The sequence below is a fragment of the Brienomyrus brachyistius genome, chromosome 8 (genome assembly GCF_023856365.1).
Source record: "Brienomyrus brachyistius isolate T26 chromosome 8, BBRACH_0.4, whole genome shotgun sequence".
Taxonomy (NCBI): Eukaryota; Metazoa; Chordata; class Actinopteri; order Osteoglossiformes; family Mormyridae; genus Brienomyrus; species Brienomyrus brachyistius.
The window spans coordinates 7,715,283-7,736,885 of record NC_064540.1 but is presented as its reverse complement, the minus strand read 5'-3'; the positions used below and the strand labels follow the sequence as shown (position 1 = coordinate 7,736,885).

At 43.4% G+C, this 21,603-nt stretch overlaps 2 protein-coding genes and 1 long non-coding RNA gene across 9 annotated transcripts; 1 reads left to right on the top strand and 2 right to left on the bottom strand.

Annotated features, from left to right (window-relative positions):
* Positions 1 to 1,065: 1,065 nt before the first annotated feature.
* Positions 1,066 to 7,338, bottom strand: hyal1 (hyaluronidase 1). Of its 5 annotated transcripts, XM_049022914.1 has the most exons (6): positions 6,951 to 7,332; positions 6,721 to 6,766; positions 6,538 to 6,634; positions 4,563 to 5,487; positions 4,321 to 4,410; positions 1,066 to 2,071 (listed from the first exon to the last, which is right to left on the bottom strand). In XM_049022914.1, exons 4-6 carry the CDS (start codon positions 5,469 to 5,471, stop codon positions 1,748 to 1,750), a joined length of 1,323 nt encoding a protein of 440 aa, XP_048878871.1. In that variant the 5' UTR covers positions 5,472 to 5,487; positions 6,538 to 6,634; positions 6,721 to 6,766; positions 6,951 to 7,332; the 3' UTR covers positions 1,066 to 1,747. The 5 variants fall into 5 exon arrangements, with proteins under 5 accessions (XP_048878871.1, XP_048878870.1, XP_048878868.1 ...); XM_049022913.1 differs by having other exon boundaries at positions 6,490 to 6,634; positions 6,721 to 7,332; XM_049022911.1 differs by having other exon boundaries at positions 6,721 to 7,332.
* Positions 7,339 to 9,674: 2,336 nt separating this feature from the next.
* LOC125747558 (hyaluronidase-2-like) lies at positions 9,675 to 19,119 on the bottom strand. Of its 2 annotated transcripts, none has more exons than XM_049022910.1 (4): positions 19,003 to 19,119; positions 14,814 to 15,799; positions 11,699 to 11,788; positions 9,675 to 11,593 (listed from the first exon to the last, which is right to left on the bottom strand). In XM_049022910.1, exons 2-4 carry the CDS (start codon positions 15,747 to 15,749, stop codon positions 11,207 to 11,209), a joined length of 1,413 nt encoding a protein of 470 aa, XP_048878867.1. In that variant the 5' UTR covers positions 15,750 to 15,799; positions 19,003 to 19,119; the 3' UTR covers positions 9,675 to 11,206. The 2 variants fall into 2 exon arrangements, with proteins under 2 accessions (XP_048878867.1, XP_048878866.1); XM_049022909.1 differs by lacking the exon at positions 19,003 to 19,119 and adding an exon at positions 16,111 to 17,070.
* On the top strand, positions 17,071 to 19,777 carry LOC125747566 (uncharacterized). 2 transcript variants are annotated; one of them, XR_007399334.1, is made up of 3 exons: positions 17,071 to 17,219; positions 19,221 to 19,303; positions 19,428 to 19,777. It is a non-coding gene; the product is annotated as an uncharacterized LOC125747566 (long non-coding RNA). The 2 variants fall into 2 exon arrangements; XR_007399333.1 differs by lacking the exons at positions 17,071 to 17,219; positions 19,221 to 19,303 and adding an exon at positions 19,077 to 19,197.
* The last annotated feature ends 1,826 nt before the right edge of the window (positions 19,778 to 21,603 follow it).

Below are 21,603 nucleotides of genomic sequence, written 5' to 3'. Positions count from 1 at the left end.
GACAGTGAAGTATTCTATGGGGCTCCTAATTTCCAACCATGTACATGCTAAAGTTATCTGACATCTTATCCAGTGTGAGCATGTGTGGAGAAGCGTATGAGTGTAGTTATGTGAGCATATGTGTATGTTTGTATGCATGCATGCATGGGTCTGTGTGTGTGTGTGTGTACGTGCGAATGCACCGGTGTATGTAGCTTAGGTGTCTGTGTGCATGCCTGTATGAGCACGTGTGGATCATCCTCCATCATATATACTTTAAATAGTACACATCATTTCTACTAAAACAAGATATTTCAGACGGAAAATAAAACCTTTGCATAAAATGTTGCCTGACTTGACTACTTTTAAGCTAAATTATATTCAGAATAGCACTGAACCTTAAATACTGCATGTCATGACATGCGGGACTACTAAATACCCCACAGGGAAAGCAAAAGCAAGCATCTTCTTTGATTGAATATTCAATCCAGTGCTCTAGACCTATAACACGTAGCAGAGAAACATCTCTCTCTACCACCGATTTCTCGCCGTGGATAAGTTTTTAGAACCAGCTGGCTTGGAGGTTGTCTGTTCAAATAATCGGCAACACCACCATCACTGCGAGACAGAACAGTAACATCATCACTAAAGCTATATTATGCATTAACTTTTTGTTACGTTTATGTGCAAATCAACAATACATTTTTGCAAAAAATAAAATGAAAAAATATATCCTCGGGAAAAGAACACATTTTTCTATTTCTCTTCCCCCTCTTGGCACGGCGGGCCAGCCTTGTGATAGGGTAGGCCCGTCCCACCCCCATGAACAACCCAGTAAACAGCCAATCAGCAACCACTTTGAAGCCGAGTGGTTGATGTAATACGGTGACCTACACATACACCATCGTCTCCCACGAGCACAGGAACTCATTTCCTAACATTTGACAGAAACACTACAAGCAAAGGTCATTTGCAAAGGTATGAGGTGTGGATGGGCTTCGGAAGACACTCTGAAAAGTCAGAATCTTACTGGAGCAAATCGGATAGGATGGGGAAAAAATCATAAATGTCAAACACAGACCAAACTTTGATAATGACCACAGCCGTTTGTATTTTTATGTAACTTGTACACACAGAATAAGTACAGACACGTAAAATTTTCTACCAAAAGATAATACTCTTAGTATCATAACAGTTGACAATGAAAGCATGTATACAACAGGTATTTGTAATTAGGCCTATATACTTCTGTCAGTTCCATAGTATAGTATTTTTTCTTAATGCTTTCCTTAATACATACTTTAGGGAAACCTTTGAAGAGTTTTCCTCAAAACAGAAACCGGCCCTTTAAATTTGTAGTATATCTTGGGGGAAGCACCGGATGTAGTCAAAGATTTGAAGTTCACAGATACGGAAGTATCATGCAGTGCCACTAAAAGGATACAGGCAGTAAATTCCAAATTAAACTCAAATTAAAATTTCTCAAAGTGCTCTCAGCTTTGCTTTACTGTCTGCGTGCAGCAGTAGATTTTGTTACTAGAACATCCATAGCATTTTCCAGGTTTCTAGGTCTCCACTTGTGCTCCCCCTTTTCTCACCCCCCACCCCCACATCCCTCGATTCACTTGTGTCTGCTGCAGATCGTAGCAAGCTCAGACAGGCTGCCTTTGTTTCCCTTCAGCTTAGCTCAGTCACAATTTTATTCTTACAGTGGAAGCAATGGGACTTGTGGCTCCTTGCACAGCTCCATCTGTTGGACACTCGTGACCTACGACCTCTTTTCTGTACACCGCGGCCCTCCCCATCCCGGGAAACACAGGCAGTCGAAGTCCGCCAGCATGTCGCGGACGTAGCCGTTACCCTGCCGCGTTCTCAGGGTGTGCCAGCGGGCCCCGTGTGGCCCCACTGTCCGGACCATGGTCCAGCTCCCCGGGTCCAGGTGGAGGTACGCTCCAGAGAAGGTGTCTCGCCTCCGACACCGGCCCCGGGCAGAGCACACAGCCTCGCTGCAAAGTGCAGCGGCACTCGTCACGTTGACCAGGTAGCGGCCCAAGGTGCCTTCCAGGTTGCTCTTGATGGCGATGCAGGTGGCCTGGGATGAGAGAAACAAGGCTGACAGACTCCGCCCTGCCCCCATCACAATTTTAAATAAGTTAATTTCTAAAGAAATGGATTTTATCTGGGGTGACGTGTCTTTTTTTCTCCTTGCTTGTTTACGTAAATGGATGTGTTGGCTAAATGGACAGCACTGTAACCTCTCTCCTCCTCATGTGGGTTCGATTCTGCCTCTCTGCGTGTGTAGCTTGGATATTACCCACCTGCCCCAATTCAACCGCATGTAGTTGAAGGGCATTAATTTCTCATACTTTCCCTGTGACTATGTGGATGCCCAGTGCTGGTCTGACATCCTGCTCAGGGTGTATCCTGCCCTACACACATTAGTTTGGCTTTAACTTTACAGTTGTGTTCTATTTCACACACAGACTAATTTTTGTTTGATGTTTTTGCTTTATTCTTGTTAAATATTAATGTACGTGGAACCCATTGTTTACCAAACAGGTTCTGAACCCATAAGACCCTGTGATAAGTGATATAGATGAATGAAAGGAATAAAATACGAATGTAGTATTTTTTCTTAATGCTTTCCTTAATACATACTTTAGATTTATTTTATTCAGTGGACACTATTTCAACTCTCTGACTCATTACCGTACTGATCCACCAGCAATAAATTATTCACCTTTCACGTTAACAAGGCATGCTTGACCTCCTCTGAACCACCTGCAATGTATTATGGACTTCTGTGTTAATATTTGTTTTTTGTGACTGCTGTGTATCAATAACTCTTTGGGATGCTGTTGAACAGCAAAAAAAAAATGCACCTTAGAGATCAATAAATTTCCGTGTTTTGTTTAACCTTATTTCACATTTCTGTTCATTTTTTTTCAATTAGTAGCATTCGCAAGTTAATATTTAATAAATCTAGTGATTGAAATGTATATATAAAGCACCCATATCAGGTGGCTTCCAGCTAAGGCTGGGCGCTTCTTAAATTTCGAAGCATGTTTTGATTTTTCTGTGCGATGACTTTTCCCCCATTTTGTTTTAGAACATAATTGAACAATGCAGTCCTGTTCCACTGCTCTAAAGAGTCGACACGGGCTGCGGCGACTGTGCGTCAACGCACATCTGTTCTTATGTCATCCACCCCCGCTGGGCGCACCCATCAGGGAGCTCCTCCGAATTTAAAAGGGAAATTAAGATGCTGCTGGGAGTGTTTAACCATGCAAACAATACAATATAAATGTAGCTAATGTGGGACGAATTGTGTACTGGTGATGGGAGTAAAGGGTAACCCACTTCATGCTGGTGACTATACTGGTTTATTGGGAAAAATAAAGCCCATGTCCTCTGCTCATGCATTAGGGGTAGAGGGGTCCCTAGATCTAGTCTTTATTTGGGGGTCCCTCATTTAAAAAAAGGCTGAAAACCTATGGGATAAGCAAAAGAGTGTCTCTACATTACTCATACAGTCTGTGTGTGTCTGGTATCTCATCCAGGATGGTTCTCTGGATATATATCCTGTTCCTTCATTCATATTTTCAATGGTGGCACTATTTTTTCAAATGCACTAATACGGGTTTTTGAAAATATGTTTTCTTTTTCTTGCATCGGTGTATGATGTTACGGTTGAGTGGCATAAATGTGAGGTTTTACTGTAAGGGCCCCTTCAGAGGGTCCGACGCTCAGCGGTCTGCTGGCTGGTCCGCAGCACAGGCATTTCAGGGCCTTTCTGTCGCATTTTCACACATTGCAGACGTCAGCAGTAAATTCGACACCTGGGCGTTTACAGCTAGTCTGCAGACTGATACTATCACATCCTCCCGAGACACTTCAGCCGTTATAACAGGAAGCCGCATGCCTGGTATTCCCGTACAGATGCTGCCTTTGTTTCTAGGCACTGCATTTGTACAGTAGTGAGATAATCCAGTATTAATTAAAATTCCTGGCAGGGAATGCATTGTGATACAGTGAAAACTTAATTATTGTGGAGAGACCGGTTCAGCTAATCAACTTAAGTGGCATCCCAGAATGAAACATTTATAGCACAGCAGGCTACGCTCCTGCCTCTGAACAGAGAGATTTTTTTGGAGAAATTTTGACAAGATGCATCCAAAAATTATTATTGCTCCAAAAAAGCATTACTAATTTTTCTATATTTTTATCTCCTTTGCTGACATGGGGAAATAATCAATGGTCTGAATTGGAGAGAGTCAAAAGTAAGTCCCCAAAGATACAGGTGGTTCCCTGTCATTTGTGTAGGTCTCTGCAGCTTCCTACCTGTGATTTGGCAAAATAAGAATCACCCCAGAGCACCACCCCAGCGGCTCCAAGCGCGGCACTCTCCCCAATGGTGTGGACCAGGTCCTCCTGTGACACAGAGAGTCCGAAGAACCATCAGCCACTGTCTGAGAAGGAACACAACAGCCGAGAACAGCACTGTAGCAGATCACCGGCAGCTTTGTTTGAAGTGTGCCCATTATTCACACGATTAAATGCCGTCAGCGTTCACTCTGACTTGCCTCAGACAGGAAGTTGAGGGAGTAGGTATAGGCGATGCGTGCATAGGGCAGCACTGGCGGAGCTGCTGCTGAAACCTGACTCGCGACTCTCAGGGCTTCCAGCACGCGGTAGCGGGTGTAGCGCAGGATGACCTCCCCCCGGCCCTGCAGCGACAGCTCCAAGTAGATGTCAGGGTAGAGGGCAGAGCTGATATTCCACAACCAGTTCAGCTGGTCGTTCCTCTGCACTTCCTGTTGGGGGCAGACCCCTGTGTAGTTGGCGGTGGCATTCTTATATTGATTGTTGTAGCAGCCTGGAAACCCATAGAAACCCCAGAGCCCCCCAGGCCGAAGGCTACGGCCTAGTTTCAGGGTGCCATCCATAAATGCCCGCGCAGCTTCCTCAAACTCCCTCTGGGCCTCAACCTCCACTTGCTCTGGGCTCCAGTCTGGATGCCGGGCCCTCACCAGTAACCTGGAGCCCGCCCAGTATATGCTCTTCGAGTCCCAGTTTCGAGACCACAGGGGCCTCCAGCTCTCCCAGTCCACCACAGCCAACCCAGAAAAGTCAGGCTGGGGGATGTCAGTCAGGATGTTGGCCCAGGCAGCTTGCAAGTGGAGTTGCAAGCTAGCATTCTGGGGCACACCGCCATTGATGGCTACGCCCTGGTCATTGTAGTATGGGTACAGCCCTAGCTTGCTCTCATAGAAAATGGTGATGTTTCCACCCATGAAGGTTTGGTTCTCATTCACTGCAATGTCAAATATGCCCAGGTCCAGGTCCACACCATACTTGGACTTACAAGGCTCTGTTGGGGCATTCCAGACAGTGAGGAAAGGGATACTGGCCAAAGAGGGTGAGGCGTTAGGTTTGTACCACCCTGAGATGGGCGCCGCAATCCACAGGAAGATAAGGATTAGATGCACCATGCTGCTACTCCTTCACCTATCGAGAGAGTAAGTCTGTCTCTGGTAAAGCAGTAAAACCAACATTAACACTCTCATGGCATTAATATACTTGCAACGTGAAAACAATGTTCTATGTCTATATGCAAGAGTTCATTGAAGAACCCAAGGTTAACTTAACATGCCTTATGTGCATTACTGTCACTGTTGTAGTGGAAAAAATGTATATAACCTAAATAAGTGTGCTTTTATTCCCAGAAAGCTCATTTTGGCCATTGGCCTGTGACTGGACAGTTACAGCAATGCAATAGCCATGAAGTTTCATACAGTTACTAAACATATTGGAAGAGACTTTCATTGTCTAACTAGTTACGCTGATTTAACGTGAGTTCAGTATGTTAAGGTTACTAGCTAGTATTGACTCGTTTGGCGTGAGATTTACGCAGAGCTATATAATACAAACTAGCTAATTTAGAAAACTCATTACTGGACAGCACATACATTAGTGATTTTTGGCTAACTTGTAACAATTAAACATAAGTCGTTTCGTTGTGAATACATGTACCGCAGTTAAAACTAAATTTCTTGTATTATTTTTGCTATATGGAATCGCCACACACTGCATAAATCTGGCGCGGCAAATGACTAATATTTTGGATGGGTTACATTTTTAAGTTTTATCGTGGGCATAAAGCTTAGCCTATTTGAGTTTGCGTTTCATGACCCTCATTTGGATTTAGCTTCGACTATCAATTCAGAAAAAGCGGGATGACGAGAAGGACGAGAAGAACGAGGGGAAACGCAGGAAGAAACACACCAAATAAGGAGACACTAAAATGGTCGAGTGATTAGTTATAAACAGCACGCCAGCTTGTTAAAAACAGACTTAGTTTTGGATAATGCTGTAAAATAAACAAGCCCACAATCTAACAAGCTCAGAACAAACTAAAGACGCTGCCACTAGACAAGACTGCATTAAAAACCTGAACCTTTTCATTAACTCCGTTCTATGATACTCGTTTAGGAAACTCGGGAGACGTACTTGGTTTTACACACTGATGAATAAACTCGCTCACGGCATTATTATTACCAGCGATGCCGCTATAAAGCTTGATGTCTAGCTGATGGTTTTCGGGACGCATGTGTTTCTGGGGTGCTTCCTTACAGACTTGGAGCCCTTTACGAGTCTGCATCAAAAACAAAACTACGAATGCGAAACTGCAGCGTTAAAGTTTCTCAAACTTCCCATGAATATCTCTGCTTTGTTACTTACCGTTGAAGAAGACGCAGTTGAGTAAAATGGGGGGTGGATAGTCTAACTGCAGCGGAACATATGCGTTACGTTTAGAAAACACTTCTTCCCATAAAGAAATGTACATTGATGTTTGTCCGATCCGTAATATCTTTCTATTAAAAACACCGAGGACTGAAACTATTAGCAATTAAGTTTAAAACATTACTTAAACATTATTTAAAGCGTGATTTCTTGTTTCTTTTCCTTACCCGGACAGGCATACAGCGCTCAGAGTAATAGTGCCGTGCACCTTTCTACCAGAAAACACCTATTGTGTGCGCCATTTAGCATTTTGAAGATGTGCAATCTGTTAATGACAATCGAGGCCGACGTATTAAGATTTTTATTTTAATCGTGTGATGGATTCAACCTAAACATATTCACTTCCTTGTTCCCTGTGCTTCCCGGAGGCGGCTCCTGGCTGACCGTGCAGCCTCACCTTACAGCAAAGTCTCATGGTCTCATGCAGATTTGTGAGAAATGTATGGACTGCTTTCGTTCAGATGTTAGAGGCAGTCATATGAAACAAAGGCATCGAGATCATCACTCAAGCAACCATCAGGGTATGTTACTCAATAACACAACCACCATTAATCTTCCAATAGTTTATCCCGCTCAGGTTTGTATGGGGGTGGAGCAAATCGCAAACTGTTGAAATGACTTTGACTTGAGGGCAAATGACTCAAGTCAGGCATCACTCCTTGCATATACGCAGACGTAAAAACTGTCAAGACAACCATGAGTGGACATTCTCTTTTCAACCTATCTCTGCTTATAAAGAATATATCCTACAATGTACTGTGGCAGGTTTTTGCTGCAGCAACTTTTAATCACTAAAGGTATAAAACTGACATAAGTAGGAACTGAAGCTACATGACTCACAACTGGACTTAGACCCGAGTCACAAATTTGATGTCTTGTGACTTAGCAAAAATGATGGAAAAACTTGGACTCAACTTTGACTTGGGGGCAAACAACTCGAGACGACTTGGACTGCAGTGTTTTTACTTGAGACTTGACTCGGACTAAAAAGGAATGACTTCTTCCCCTCCCTGGCTATCTGCATCACTTATAGGTCACTATGTGCTAAATGTGTAAAATGCAAATAACTAAAGACAAAAATTGGCAGTAATTATCACAATATCACAGGCGCTAAGTCTACTGTTAACAGAATGTGTGCTTAAACTTGCCACTTTTATAATTATGTAATTAAATTTTTAGTTTGTTCTGAGGTTGTTAAATTGTGGGTTTATTTATTTTACAAACCTTTGTCTCTTAAATTATAGATACGCATTCCTGAGGAATATTTGCATAGATATAACATTGGTTTGTAGACATATTCTTCATATTAAACCCCAAAGGAAATTTTGCCACTAGTTCCAATGACTTTTAATATCAGCCAAGAAATATTCAATGTGCCCCTCAGAACATGAGCTGTAATACACATTCTGTACATTCACATGGTCATTTGGCGCAATAATCTAATCAAACTCATAGTCATTTTCTGTAGTAAATATGAGTGCCAGTTTATTCAGTAGTGGTCGCAGAGACTCACCAATGGCAGGATGTATTTGTATAATGTATTTCTAGATTCTAGATGTAGTCACTTGTATTAAAAAGTATCTATACCACAATTTTGTTTATTTTTATCCAGGCTTGTTGAGAGAGCACTGGAGATTCATTTCTCAGTAGGTTACCGCAGACTGGTCTTTCCCCACCAAGGGTCAAAGGGCAAAGCGGCAGTAAACCTGTGGAGACCCCAAGAAGCATGGCGCCCGTGTCTGGAATAAGTTAGAAAACAAGGCTCGCTCTGTATTTTCAGGCCAATAATATTGCTTTTGGCACCAGTACTTCACCATTCCTAACTGGAAAGGATCCCATAGTAGAAAATCACTGCGGTTCCATCAGTCAGCAGAGAGACGCTGAAGGAACCTGGTGGGAGGCAGGGAGACCTGGGGTCTCTTCAAATAGTCACGGAGGGGGGGGGGGGGGTATGGATTCCAACTACTGTTACAGTATCACTCCAGCATCTCACTGGGGCAATCAGCAAGATTCACGGCAAGACAGCTCACTGATTTTTATAATAATAATCTGTGATTAGTCTCTTGGAAGAGACATAATGGTGAGACATAATTCCTGTCTTTTGTATACATTCTATGCTTACTATTAACTAGAAAGATACCATACAAACATGCATAATCAAAGTATATATTTGACATCAATTAATAATAGTAGCAACCATCTCTCAAACCTCACATGATTTATATATTTAGAATTGACTTCCCATAGCAGCTGAAATACTGCAAATTCCAAGCTGGATAAGGCTAGCCTAGTATTAACCAAAAAAGGTACAAGAGGTATTAAGGAATATTCTTCCACTTTCCAACTCCGAGCAGTCCAGGACACACAAGAGAACATCGTATATTAAACGCTTAAGGCTTTAGGCCCAGAAAATGTCCTGGGTGGTGTTTTTTAGAAAGGTACTTACCTCTCAGTTAACCAGCCAGTTCTGCAAGGAAGTGAAATGTAATTATAATCGCTGGAGCTTTTTGAGTTTCATAGATAAAAGCTGCTGTGAGGAACCAGGCAGATTAAACAAAGCAGACGGATCCTATCTCCGTGACAGATGGTCCCGTGAGAAGGAGGTCCACAAGTGATGGAACATTTGATCTCAAAGCCAAAAATACCCAGAAATGTCTGACATTTATCTCACCCATACTAAGATGTGTAGTTGGTGTAGTTTCTTCCAGAGGGATATCAAGTAGACAAAACAAAGACAACTTGGAGTGAATATCGCATATTTGGTGCTTTTAACATCAGAAATCTATGAACACAGAAACATCTGCAAATGCCATTGGCGGCTACAGCAGAAGTGAACACCGACCTTGATACAAGTCATGCTCAGTAACAGAGAAATCGGCAACAGTGTCAAATCAGTTTAATTATAAAATCTCTTTAATTTGCCAATAATAATATAATTAAAAAATAAGCAGCTCCATGTAATTAGTGCATCCAGCCAATACCTCATGGAAATCTGTCCAGGGCTGAAGGTAGCTTTTGTGGGCTAAATTCCCAGGAGAACCTGGAAAAACCTTTGGGTACGGAAGGAGTGCAGTGCTGTCTAGGACCTTCCTAGCCTAGAACTGACATGTTTCATGGTTTATTAGTCACACCAACCAGCAGCCAGACACGTGAGCAATGTAAAATGCATTGAAGTGCATATTAAAGGAGTGAATGGGCTACTGACAGCGTCAATAAAGCTGAACTGAAACACGTGACTAAAGTGGAAGGCCCAGGAAGGGGAAAGTTATGCAAATTAAAAACAAACACATGCATCTTCAAAATGCTGGACTGAAAATTTATGATTAAAACATGGAAAAAGAATCATTTAAAATTTTTGATTAAAAACCTCTGTACCACATTTGGCCAAGACAGCTGAGTTGGGGAGGGGAAATTACTGTACCTCAGCTTTCACTTCTGCCGAACAGAGTAGTTCATTCACAGCTCAGCTGGACCGTCTCTCCCCTGACGTTTCCAAGTGCACTAACTTTTAAATTATTCCTTAAATGTGCACTGGATTGAGGATCGCTTATATAAACCCACCAAAGGGATGAAACAGGTACAGAAGCACACAAGCGCTAAGTATTCTCTTACTGTTCCAGTTAAAATAGCAAAAATATACAAAAGACAAATGAAAGCATACAAAGAGCATGGTGCTTTCTCTTATTATCAGGGTCCATATTTTCCAGGAACCACGATTCCCAGAAGAGCAGCAGTGGAAGGTTTACACACTTGCACAGGAAACAAAAACACGGCCAGTCCCTAGATTGGGATAGAGAGACACAGGTTGACATATGATATATATTTGTACAAGTGAGCTACACATTGACTCACAGGCTACTCCATACAGTCACACACAGAAAGAGGTGGAGTAAACCCACCTAACACAAGATAACCAGAACCGCCCCCCCGTAAAAAAACATCAAAACTAAATGGTCACGCAGGATTTCGTTCAGTGACAGACAGTGCTGCTGTAAGGACATTAACAACTGCATCGCCCTACTCTGAACCTCTGAAGACGGTTCATGCCTTCTTCAGGGAGGCAGTATGGGGCTCAGCAGGTTAGGGTGCTGTGCTTGTGAACAGAAAGTCGCTGGTTTGAATCCCCTTAGCAACCCCAACTGTCCCAGGCACTGCCTAACCTGCTTTCTTTCAAAAATGTGCATCGCTTTGGATAAAAGAGTCTTCTAGAAAAAATCAAGATCATGGGATGTGATGAGGATGTGCATAGGTCAGGTGTATGCCACAAATGGAGTGTTCCTTTTTTTCTGTGACCTGCAGGATCTACCCATTCCCCTTTGGTTGGATACACCATCCCAGTCATTCCCTAGATCCCTTCCCCAGCTCTCACCAAGGATGATGTCCAAATGGAGCTTGAGGCTACAACTAGGACCTGAGCTCCAGGTCAATGGAGGAGGAACAGGAGGAGCAGGGAGAACATAACCGACACCCACGTCGCCCCCATACTAGAGGAGGCCCCAGGTGGTCCAATCTCCCTGGAACAAGAATCGCCCTGGTAGCCGCTGTAACACTGGCACTGGAAATCCCTTTTGAAGGTCTCTCTGTCACCAGCCCCCAGCTGCCCTCGAACCTGCAGCCGCCTGCCAGTGCTCTCTAGCGAGAAGCTCTGCGGGTTCAAGTGCAAGTAGGAGTCGGCATCCGCGAGGCGGCGAAGGCAGCGACCACGGGAGCTACAGCGCGACTGGCTGCAGTGTTGTGCGGCCGTGGTGACGTTGAGCAGATACGTTCCCAGAGGACCCTGCAGGTATGAGCTGAGGTTGGTGCAGTTGGCCTGGGTAAGGGAAGACAAGAGACCCACAGAAGAGCTTCATGTTAATGACCAAGGCGATTAGGAAACAGAAGCGAAGGTGGGATAGGAGCAGATGAGGCAACTTGCATTGCTGCTGGCGTAGGCGGTGTCTCCCCAGAAGATCACCCCAGCTGCCCCGAGGGCCACGCTCTCCCCGATGGTAGAGACCAGGTCCACCTACAGAAAGACAGACAAAGCTCAGAACATTTATGTGCATCTCTCCATCTTCTCTACAAGGAAAGTTCACCAAGAGGCTATAGGGCTAATGCTGCACAGGTATCATTGAGGGTTTGGTTAGGGAGGAAACAGTGGGGTTAGGGTGTCATGTGGGATGGTGACCATAGGAGGGCGTGCACACACCATCTCGCTACACACATTTACAGGTATTATACAGGTGACTGTTACTGGCCACGTCACCCCTTTTGAAGAAACATGACCTTCACTTTGTTTAATACTGCAAATAAGAGCAACTAAAATCAGACATTAGAAATGGTGTGACTCTGTAGGTTAAATCTCTCCGTCCAGAGGGTTATCAATTCGAATCCCATGGCTGATAAAGTGATGCCGCTGTTGGGCCCTATAGGAAGGCTCTTAACCCCAACTTCCCCAAGGGTACTGGACACTGTCGACCAAGTGTGACCCCCCTCAAAAAATTGCTCATTTATATATGTGCCCTTGAGAGGTAAAGTGGGCTATCCCACAGAAACAAAGTTTTGAGAAAATGAGCTCCAAAGTTGATTTTTTTTTTTAAAAATCAGTGTGCCTATACCCTACAATTGATATATATCATAGGTAGTACAGAGGTATGACTTAGATAATAACTTATCCAGTTGAAAATATTCAATAAAAAGGGGGTAGGGGTCAAAAATGTGGGATAGCCCACTTTACCTCTCAAGGGCACATATTTATGCCTCATGGAAAGCAAGACAGGATAAGTCAGTAGTCACCGACCCCCCTCCTGGAAAGCTACCATCCTTCAGAGGTTAGATGCAGAGCTGATTTAACACACCTTACTCAGATAAGTATTACAACCAGCTATGTTGATGCTAAGTTGGTTCTACTAGTAACATGCTACACAAGGACCTGATTACCTGTACCAGGTGTGTTAAGCTTATGTGCAGCCCTAATTTAACAAGGTGGTCGGTCTCCAGGAGCAGGGTTGGTGACCTAACATTTAATATTATTTGTTTTATCAGTGGGTAAGAGCTCATCCACACTTAGGTCCATTTATCCTCTATGCAGTGTGTGTGTGTGTGTGTGTGTGTGTGTGTATGTGTGTATAATATATATATATATATATATATATATATATATATATATATATATATATATTTTTTTTTTTTTTTGTTTTTTTTTTTTTTTTTTTTCCCCTGCTCCGTACCACATATGGGAATTTTCCTATTTATTAGGACAAACTGTGTATTTTCTTTTTGACACTTGATATTCCCTGACTATGAACTGAATCCAAACCAAGAAGGTGAGAGCACCAAAATGTGACCACTAAATCACGTAGGAAATTAAACAGAACTGCTCCCCCTCCCGAGGAGGACTCTTAAATCACATGACCCAAATCTGCCCAGATACGACCTTTAACCCCCACAGTATCGCCCCCAATGCCAACGGCTGACCTCTCTCCTATAAACCAAAGACAATTTTTCTACCCCAGGGCATGTTTCCCGTTACCCAGCCTGGCAACAGATGTTCCTGCAGAAAGGCTCCATTTCATTTCTAATTTCACTTTTAAATTTTAACATGTTGTCCCTCATCTTCTTATCTCAAGTGTATTATGAGTTTGGGAAGCTCCTCGTCTAATGGCAGAAGACGTCATGCTGGGTTAAACGACTGAATGAATCCCAACACACGTGCTTCACGGTTTCGCAAACAGGAAGGCGGGAACAGGGGCCTCTGTGCATCCACATGGAAATCCAGAAGGAAAATAATCCACCCCTCAAAACTCATTCATTCTTCACAATAACTTGTTACTCTAGAACCTCAAAACACCCCTAGGGTGTCCATAAAGGAATAATAGCTGCATTTATATATTACTCAATTTGCTTAATTTCAATAATCATAATAAATAAATGCCGTTGAAATGCAAAATTAACTTTTTTACCATGTTTTGCAGATAACCTTGGCTTCCCTTGTCGGTAGGTTGGTAGAAGCTCGCTAGCAGACGGCCATAAGGCCCTCGCAAAAGCAAAGATCCCCGTTTTAAAGGGAAATGAGAGTCCCGGGCCCAGACTCTGAAGTTGGGAGTGTCTGCGCTGGTCAGCGACAGGTAGCATCGTTCTTTAAGGCCACAGAGAATCTTCCAGAGAAACAAAGGGCTCACTGTCTGACAGAGATTCCATGTTCAATGCCAGTTCAATCTGCCCCGGCGTATCGGCCGGCTGACAGTGTTTACTGCCAGGTTCCCATAGGGCCTGACATTGCCAGGAAAATGCATCCGACAATCTAAACTCTGAATTACAACCACTAAGGTATACTCTGAAATAGAACCCTGTCTTGGCTAAATAAACCCATATACACAATAAATCGTTTATTTCTCATATGTATGACGTACATCACCCAGAATCCCATCTGATAAGAGGGAAAATCCGCCTACTCCACAATAACTCTAGTTGCCCCATTCGTACGTTGCACAGCATCCTCTCCAAAACTGCATCTATAAATATACAAGCAGAATGGAGCACAGACCTCGACAAGGTCGATTTATGCAATGGCTGCAGTCCAGTGGCCAAGAGTCCACAGACATGCTGCCCACAAGACGGAAATCACAACTAAAGACCGAGTTGCCAGATGGAATCTATTACGCCGATATCCTAGATGACATCAGGGCTTAACAACTAGGCATCCCGCTAATATTTTCTCTCGTGGAAACTCATAACTATGCATAAATGCATAATGTATTCACTGGAGGGAGAGAGGGGTGTTGTACTGCAGCTCTCGAGGGGGGAAAAATAACACTGGCGTGAGGCTCCGTCTTTTAGCGTGTTTTTCTCGGTATAGAGGTTACTGGGGCCGTCCTGTAGGTATCGTGTAAGGGAGCCGTGAACATGAATCTGTAACCTGAAGTGGGCTTGAAGTCGTACCCAAAAGCATGGCGTTTACAATTCCTCCAGGAAAATATCAACGGGTGAGACTGCTGGCCACTCTGAATAAAACGCAGCTGCTGACGTCTTTATTTTGCACATCGGTTTACCTCTGTCAGAAGGGACATCTCGTTGGTGTAAGTGGGCCGCGTGTAGACGAAGACGGGCCGGGTCAGGCCTTCACCCACCGCCGCCAGCCGCATGCCCTCCCGCACGCGGTTACGCACGAACTGCCGGCCCGACGGCGTGGAGCGCAGCACCGCCGGCATGTAAACCGATGGGAAGAGCGCAGTGCTCTCAGTCCACAGCCAGGCCAGCTGGTCATTGCGTGTCATCTCCACGTGCGGACAGCGGCCCGTGTATCCGGCCAAGCCGCCCTTGTAATCATGGTTGTAGCAGTCAGGGAACAGGTAGAAGCCCCACAGCTGATTGGGCCGCTTGCTCTTGGCCGTCCTCAGAGTGTCCAGCATGAACCTGTGAGCCGACTGCTCGAATTCCTGCTGCGCTACCCGTGCGACCTCCTCCTGGGTCCACTTAGGGTTCTTCTGGGAGACCAGCTCGCGCGACTTGACCCGGTAAATGTCCTTGGCATCCCAGTTGCGGATCCACAGAGGGCGCCATTCCTCCCAGTCGATTACAGCCAGGCCCCGGATACTGGAGTCACGGATGTACTTCTTCAGACCCTCATTCATCGCATCTAGGTGTTTGGTTAAGCTGGCGGTTTGGGGCAGACCTCCATTGACAGGAGTGCCAGAGCTCTCAAAGTAAGGGTACAGGCCCAGCCGTTCTTTGTAAAAGATGGTGAGGTTTTGTCTGACGAAACCTTCACTGGGCGATGCCACGATGTCGAACAGGTCCAGCCCGAAGTGGACACCGTGGCGAGGGGCGCACTCCTCCGTAGGGGCATTCCAGGCAAGCAGCACGGGCTTCCCGGAAACCAGGGGCCACTGGGTTGGCTTAAGCACCTGGCCCCAGAGACAGTCCCATAGCAGGAAGATGAGGAGCAAAGGCCTCCCGTCAGGCCAGCTCCACAGCCACAAAGACATCACTGGTGGATGCAGACGTCAGACACAGCTCACCTAGCTACTCTGTCATCCTGTTAGAGAAGGACAAAGTACATTAAAGAGCTATATAGTGCCATCCAGAGACTGAAAAAAAAACTGAAAGCCACTGGAAAACGAATATAGTAATATATTACAAAGAAACAACAAAAAATATAAAAGGAACTGAAACTGAGACAGCCTGTCTGAAAGTGGCAATTCATGCTTACACGCTTAATAATAATAATAAAAATAATAATTAAGGTTCATATTGGGCAAATAAATCATCGCAAAATGCAAAAAGTGTCAGAGTTCGTTCAAATATACAGGGATACAAAACTGCATTTTAACCAGTGCCGGTTCTTACCTTGCTTGGACACCCGGTGTAGTTCGCTTTTCAATGTGGAATACAATAAATAGCTACAAAAACAATCGCTAAAAAGCACTAAAAGATGACCTGTGCGTGTGATTATACCTGCAGTTACTGCAGAGCAGTGATTTAGCCACGTTATATCTTGTATTACACACAAAGCGTCAGACCATTAGCAAAGTTGGAAGAGCAAGGCTGAGGGGTAACAAGAAGTAAAGATCAAAGATCTCAGCGTGACTCGCCTGCTTCCGAAACCTGAGATCCACTTTAAACGGTATGTTTATCCGTGATTAAAAAAAATAATAACAATAAAAAACAAGTCGGTGTTAATTATGCAGTTAGGTTTCACACGGTATCCTCTTCAGCCAAACCGTCCAGCCGTGTGTAAAATGCCCCTTTAAACATCGAAATAAGCATGAGATTCCGGGCTTTTTTGTTCCACTAAGAAAAACTTGACCAGCAAATCGGGGAGAAAAAAAATATTCCCGGAGAATGCCGGTCTATTGCACGCCAAGCTCCAGCACTTTTAAACAAGCAAAAACGCGGCATGTCTTATTTGGTGGACTGGTTTCCTACACTGTTGTTCTCACGAAGCGAAATATCGGAACAGCTTCTTTCTTCTGCATTTTCACCAAAGCCAGCGAGCCACGAATGATGACACACCCTCAATTCCAAAGAAGTCAAACTCCAGCACAGTAACGAAGCCACCTTTCGCTCAGTGGGGCAACTCAATGTGCAAAGGAGTTGGGTTTGGGACTCTTCTATGTTGTTCGAAATGGGGGAGTAGTGATGGAACACACGCGGGAAGGTATTCAATTAAATATTACGGCCGCTTTTCATTTTATATACACTTTCTTTTGTATTCCACTAAATAGTACATATGCGTCTTTATTGATGTAAAAACTACTACTGCTTCTCGCATTTGACTAATATTTTATTCCACATCTACCCCCCACCTAAGACATAGTCGCTCCGTCCACAGAATTCGCTGCTGGGGATGAAATCGTACTTTGGCTACCGCTACCTTGGGATCAGATGAAGTTGGTTATGGCTTCCGCGTTATTCGAAGTATTATTTCTTTATTTAAAGACGTTTTCTGGTCTTCAGTATGTATATATGTCCTGAGACGTTCGGTTATTGTCCCGAGAACACTATATAATAATTAATAATGTATATGTATTCTAAGGGTTTAAAACGCGCCGTATCGGTAGCGTTATCTCATCAGATGGCCGGACATCGGGGATGCATTAAGTCTCTTTTGGAAACATGACACTTCAACTTTAACCTCTGAATGGGTCATCGATGATCCATTAGCTGACGCTCATAAAACGTACCTCTAAGTGTTTTTTATGGTGGCATGGATGCAGTGGAACTGCGACATACAGCTGGTACCACTTACGTGACTTTACGGACAGGAAAGATCTCAGTACTGCTGCTCAGAGAGACGGATGCATAAACTGCTGAATATACAATATATTCGTGCAGCATGCATATATTAGTCTAATAATTTTGACGTATCCAAGATATGACCTTTCCGATTCTGATGTTTTTTGTGGGGAAATGATTAAACCTAGTTTTCTATTTTGAGTGTATGAATTAGGTATGTAATTTGAACGAATACTTAGTGCTAAACAGTAAAAAAAAAAAAAACGCTGTCATTGTTCTTGAAAATGACACTGAGGTTCACTTGCATACCTATGCAAAGGTCAGAAAAGGTCAGAGTGGCGTCAGCCTTCCTATACCACATTTAGCTGTCACCGTGCAGTCAGAAAGCACCCAGGTCTCTGAACCTCCAGATCACTCTTTATATATTAAATAAATATATTGAAGAATAAGGCAGAATAAATGGACAGAGAAGGTCAGCAAATTACCTCAGAAAGAAACAGGATTACTACACTACTAGTCTTAGTTCTTGGGGGCTTGCCTCAAACACACAGACATTAGTGTGAATCTCCTCTGTGTGCACAGAAATGTGTTAACAAAAGAGTAAGAAACAAAAAGACAACACGGAGTAAAAGTAAAAAAAAAAAATCATGGTACTGTGCTTCTATGTATCTATTTGTAAATCAATAAAAAATGGACCTAATAAGGATGGGCGTCGCCACCATTAAATCTGAGGGGGATGTGTCCCCGTCACATTTCATAATTTTTTGTTTGGACCCCCCTGCATTTAACATAAATTATTAGTTTTATACCAGTTTGTCCCCCCCCTCCCCACATTCAAAATGCTTCTGATGCCCCTGCTAATAAGTCAATATAAAACATCAAATTTTAGAACAACTGGTAAACCAGAGGCAGGAGTTTTGCAAATTAGCCTTCGTGGCAGGTTGCAGAGTTGGTGTCTGCCAGAATGTTGAGTAAATGATCAACAAGCCAGCTTCAACCAAACAAAAGAACTTAAACTAGTTTAACCCTTTATACGACGAGGAGACACTGATTATAAAACCCTAATACACACTAAATCAATTGAGTATTACTGTCATCGTCCTTATACAAAAGCACAAAATAACATTCCCCGAGCCACACGGTGCAACATAAAAACATCGAGTGATAAGAGGAGGTTTCACAGTATGAAAAGTGCAATAAGAACGGACAACGTGAAACGGACTGTATACAAGGGTTTATATGCAAATTGCAATATGTATGTAAACGATAAATACTGCTGCAAAATGGGGTGGAATAAATATAGTGGATGGAATAAATAAATGAAAATATATCTTTCTTAATTCTCATATTGCTGTTTTCAGGGATGACTGGTAATCACATCAGTATTGCCTTCTTAGGAAAACATACAAACATGACACGGGATTAACAAAGTAGCTCATCTTTTTACTACTGGTTAATCTCCTCATAGGATATGATGCAAATTAACAAAAAAAAAACACTCACCAACTTAGGGGCTCTCCTTCCTTTTTCTGGTCAGTCTTTTTCCGATCTGCTGAATACGACACTTTTCCCGAAGTCGAGGGCTCGTGCAGCTGTCTCTTTGTAAGCAGTGGGGAGCCAGGCATCAGGGAGCTTCCTGTGAATGACAGTGACTTCGTTCTGAGGCAATGGGACTCACAAGCAGCTCAGAACCCTGAGGTACCTCTATTTATACCTGCTAGGTCCAGATGGTCACCTCCTACCCCTGCCTCCCAGGGGGCCCAGCTGAATGTGTGGGAAAGAGTCAGGCAGGAGGCCACACAACGTACGTTGGCATAAAGTGCATATGTGCGTCTATTCATTGTTTTTATTATTTTAGCAGAATCGGCATGACTACATGTGGGATTGTCAGGTTGATCATTCTTTGATGTAAAGGATTCTTTCTGTAGGTGCAACCCTTTTGAGCCTCAGCGTGCTTCAAGGACTGGACTCTGGATTTAAGACAAGCACTGCATCCTGGGAAAGATGGAGGTTTGGGTTTGCGGAGAACATCACCAAGGAGTTAGCAAGCCAGTGAGGAGTGTCTGTGGTACATGAAGCACTAGCCCAACCTGAGCTGACACTCTGATGGATGCAGACGTGTTTTGCACTGTTCTGTGTGTTTTTTTCCACTTATCACTTGCCGGTTGTGTGTCACACTGTGGTCCTGGGCGATGTTTTGCCACCGTATACCTGTATACAGTATAGATGGTATGACAATAAAGCCCACTTGTCTTATCATTAAACAAGCTACGCTAAACTGAAGTCTTACAATGAGATTATGTGATGTATACATATCACAAGTGAATGTCAGGAAAGAGACACGTTAAAGATCTACTGTCATGTCCCCAGACTGATGGTATACAGGCGGTTCCCAGGCCATGAACAAAATCCCTAAGTCTGTCTTTAACTTGAATTTTTAAGTCTAAAAAATAATAATACTGTAAATAGTAATATCATTCGTATAATTGCACAGTGATAGTAAAAGTAAATAAATAGGTACTGTACTGTACCTCGAGCCGACAAACCTCTGAAGCAGAGCAGTATGTAACCTGATTTTTTAAAAATATATATACCGTATAATAGGCTTTATGGCAGTATGGAAGTCATCCGTAAGTCACAGACTTTCTCCCCAACATTCTGCCCAAACAAAGCACACAGAGTCAGATGGGAAGCCCATTGTTTGGTATGTCAGTTCCTGTAGAGCTTCAGTATTGGGGTGATATAGTGCTTGGTTGGTCTTGTCAAATGAACATGATGATGTCCTTTTGATTTTCCTTTTTCTTGCTCAGCTCCATTGGAATGATTCTCGGTGGAATGGACATCTAATGACAAATCGTCATGCCGCTTTATTGACAGATGTGGGCCGTTAGCCAGTCGGCCTTTTGACTTTTTTCATAATTGACGTACTTTGTGACTGTGTACTGGTTCTGGGAGAGTGCGTGTGGCAGAGTCGGGTCAGCAGAGCTCCAGAGACCTGACTGTGGTTTGGGAAACACCGGAAGCAACTATGGCTCTCTGCCCAGCCACGTTAAGGAGGGTGAAATTAAATGCAGTAAGACAGTAATCGTTGAATCTTTTCTCCTAGACAATACCACACACAGAGCTATTCTGTTAGGGTTTCTGTCAACAAGACCAAGGGCGGAGTTCTTCTCCCTCATCTGGGACAAGGAGAAGATTCACAGGACTTGCTTCACCCAGCTCAGGCACCGGTGTCACTCACAGGACACATATGACACACTATAGTCAGTAGGTCAGCTGTCAGGTGTCATTTGTGCCTGCTGTTTAGTCTAGGTAAAGTCAAAGTTCACATTGCTGTCATTTGCAGCTGCAGAGTTCACACAGCGACATGATATTTCATTTCACCAAGGCCATAGCATAGCAGAGAAATAAAAAGTACAATGGCGCATAGGCATGTTAAACACAGACATATAAAACAGTAATAGAGGCCCATAGATCATTAAAGGGAGTAAATATGGCAAGATAAATTCAATACAAGATCCATTCAATACATTCAGTAGAATGAGAGTAAATCTTCAAGTGACACCCTGAGGATATTATAATGCTTTGTGCTGGAGGGAGATACAGTTGGTTGGGAGGGAGGTTGGGGGAGGTGGTCACACCTGTTATTAAGTATGGACAAAGATTGTTAGGGGCCATGATGTTTGGGAGCTGGACAGTTTTGCAACATGACCATTTTGGCTTTGAGGCTAGAACCTCAGGTTAGAGAGAAAGGGGCTAAAAGGTTGGAGAGGGTGAGCAGAGGTTATGGCGTCATAACCATGTCAAAACTCGAGGGTGATAAAACACAAAGTGAAAAATATAAACCTGCCAAGATCTTTTTCTTTCTCAAATACTTATTTTCCTTGTATGAATTAACAAAAAGGAAAAAATTAATCAGCTCTCAGATGGGAATCAACTTGTTCTTGACCGACACATCACTAGCAGACGAAGAGTAAATGTCGATAGGTCAGAAGCAAACCATGGTTCATCTATCATATAATAATAGTTTAATAGCATTAAGTCTTTTTTTATGAGCATACAGTCAATCACAATACCAGGAGCCATCAGCCAATAGCATTCATC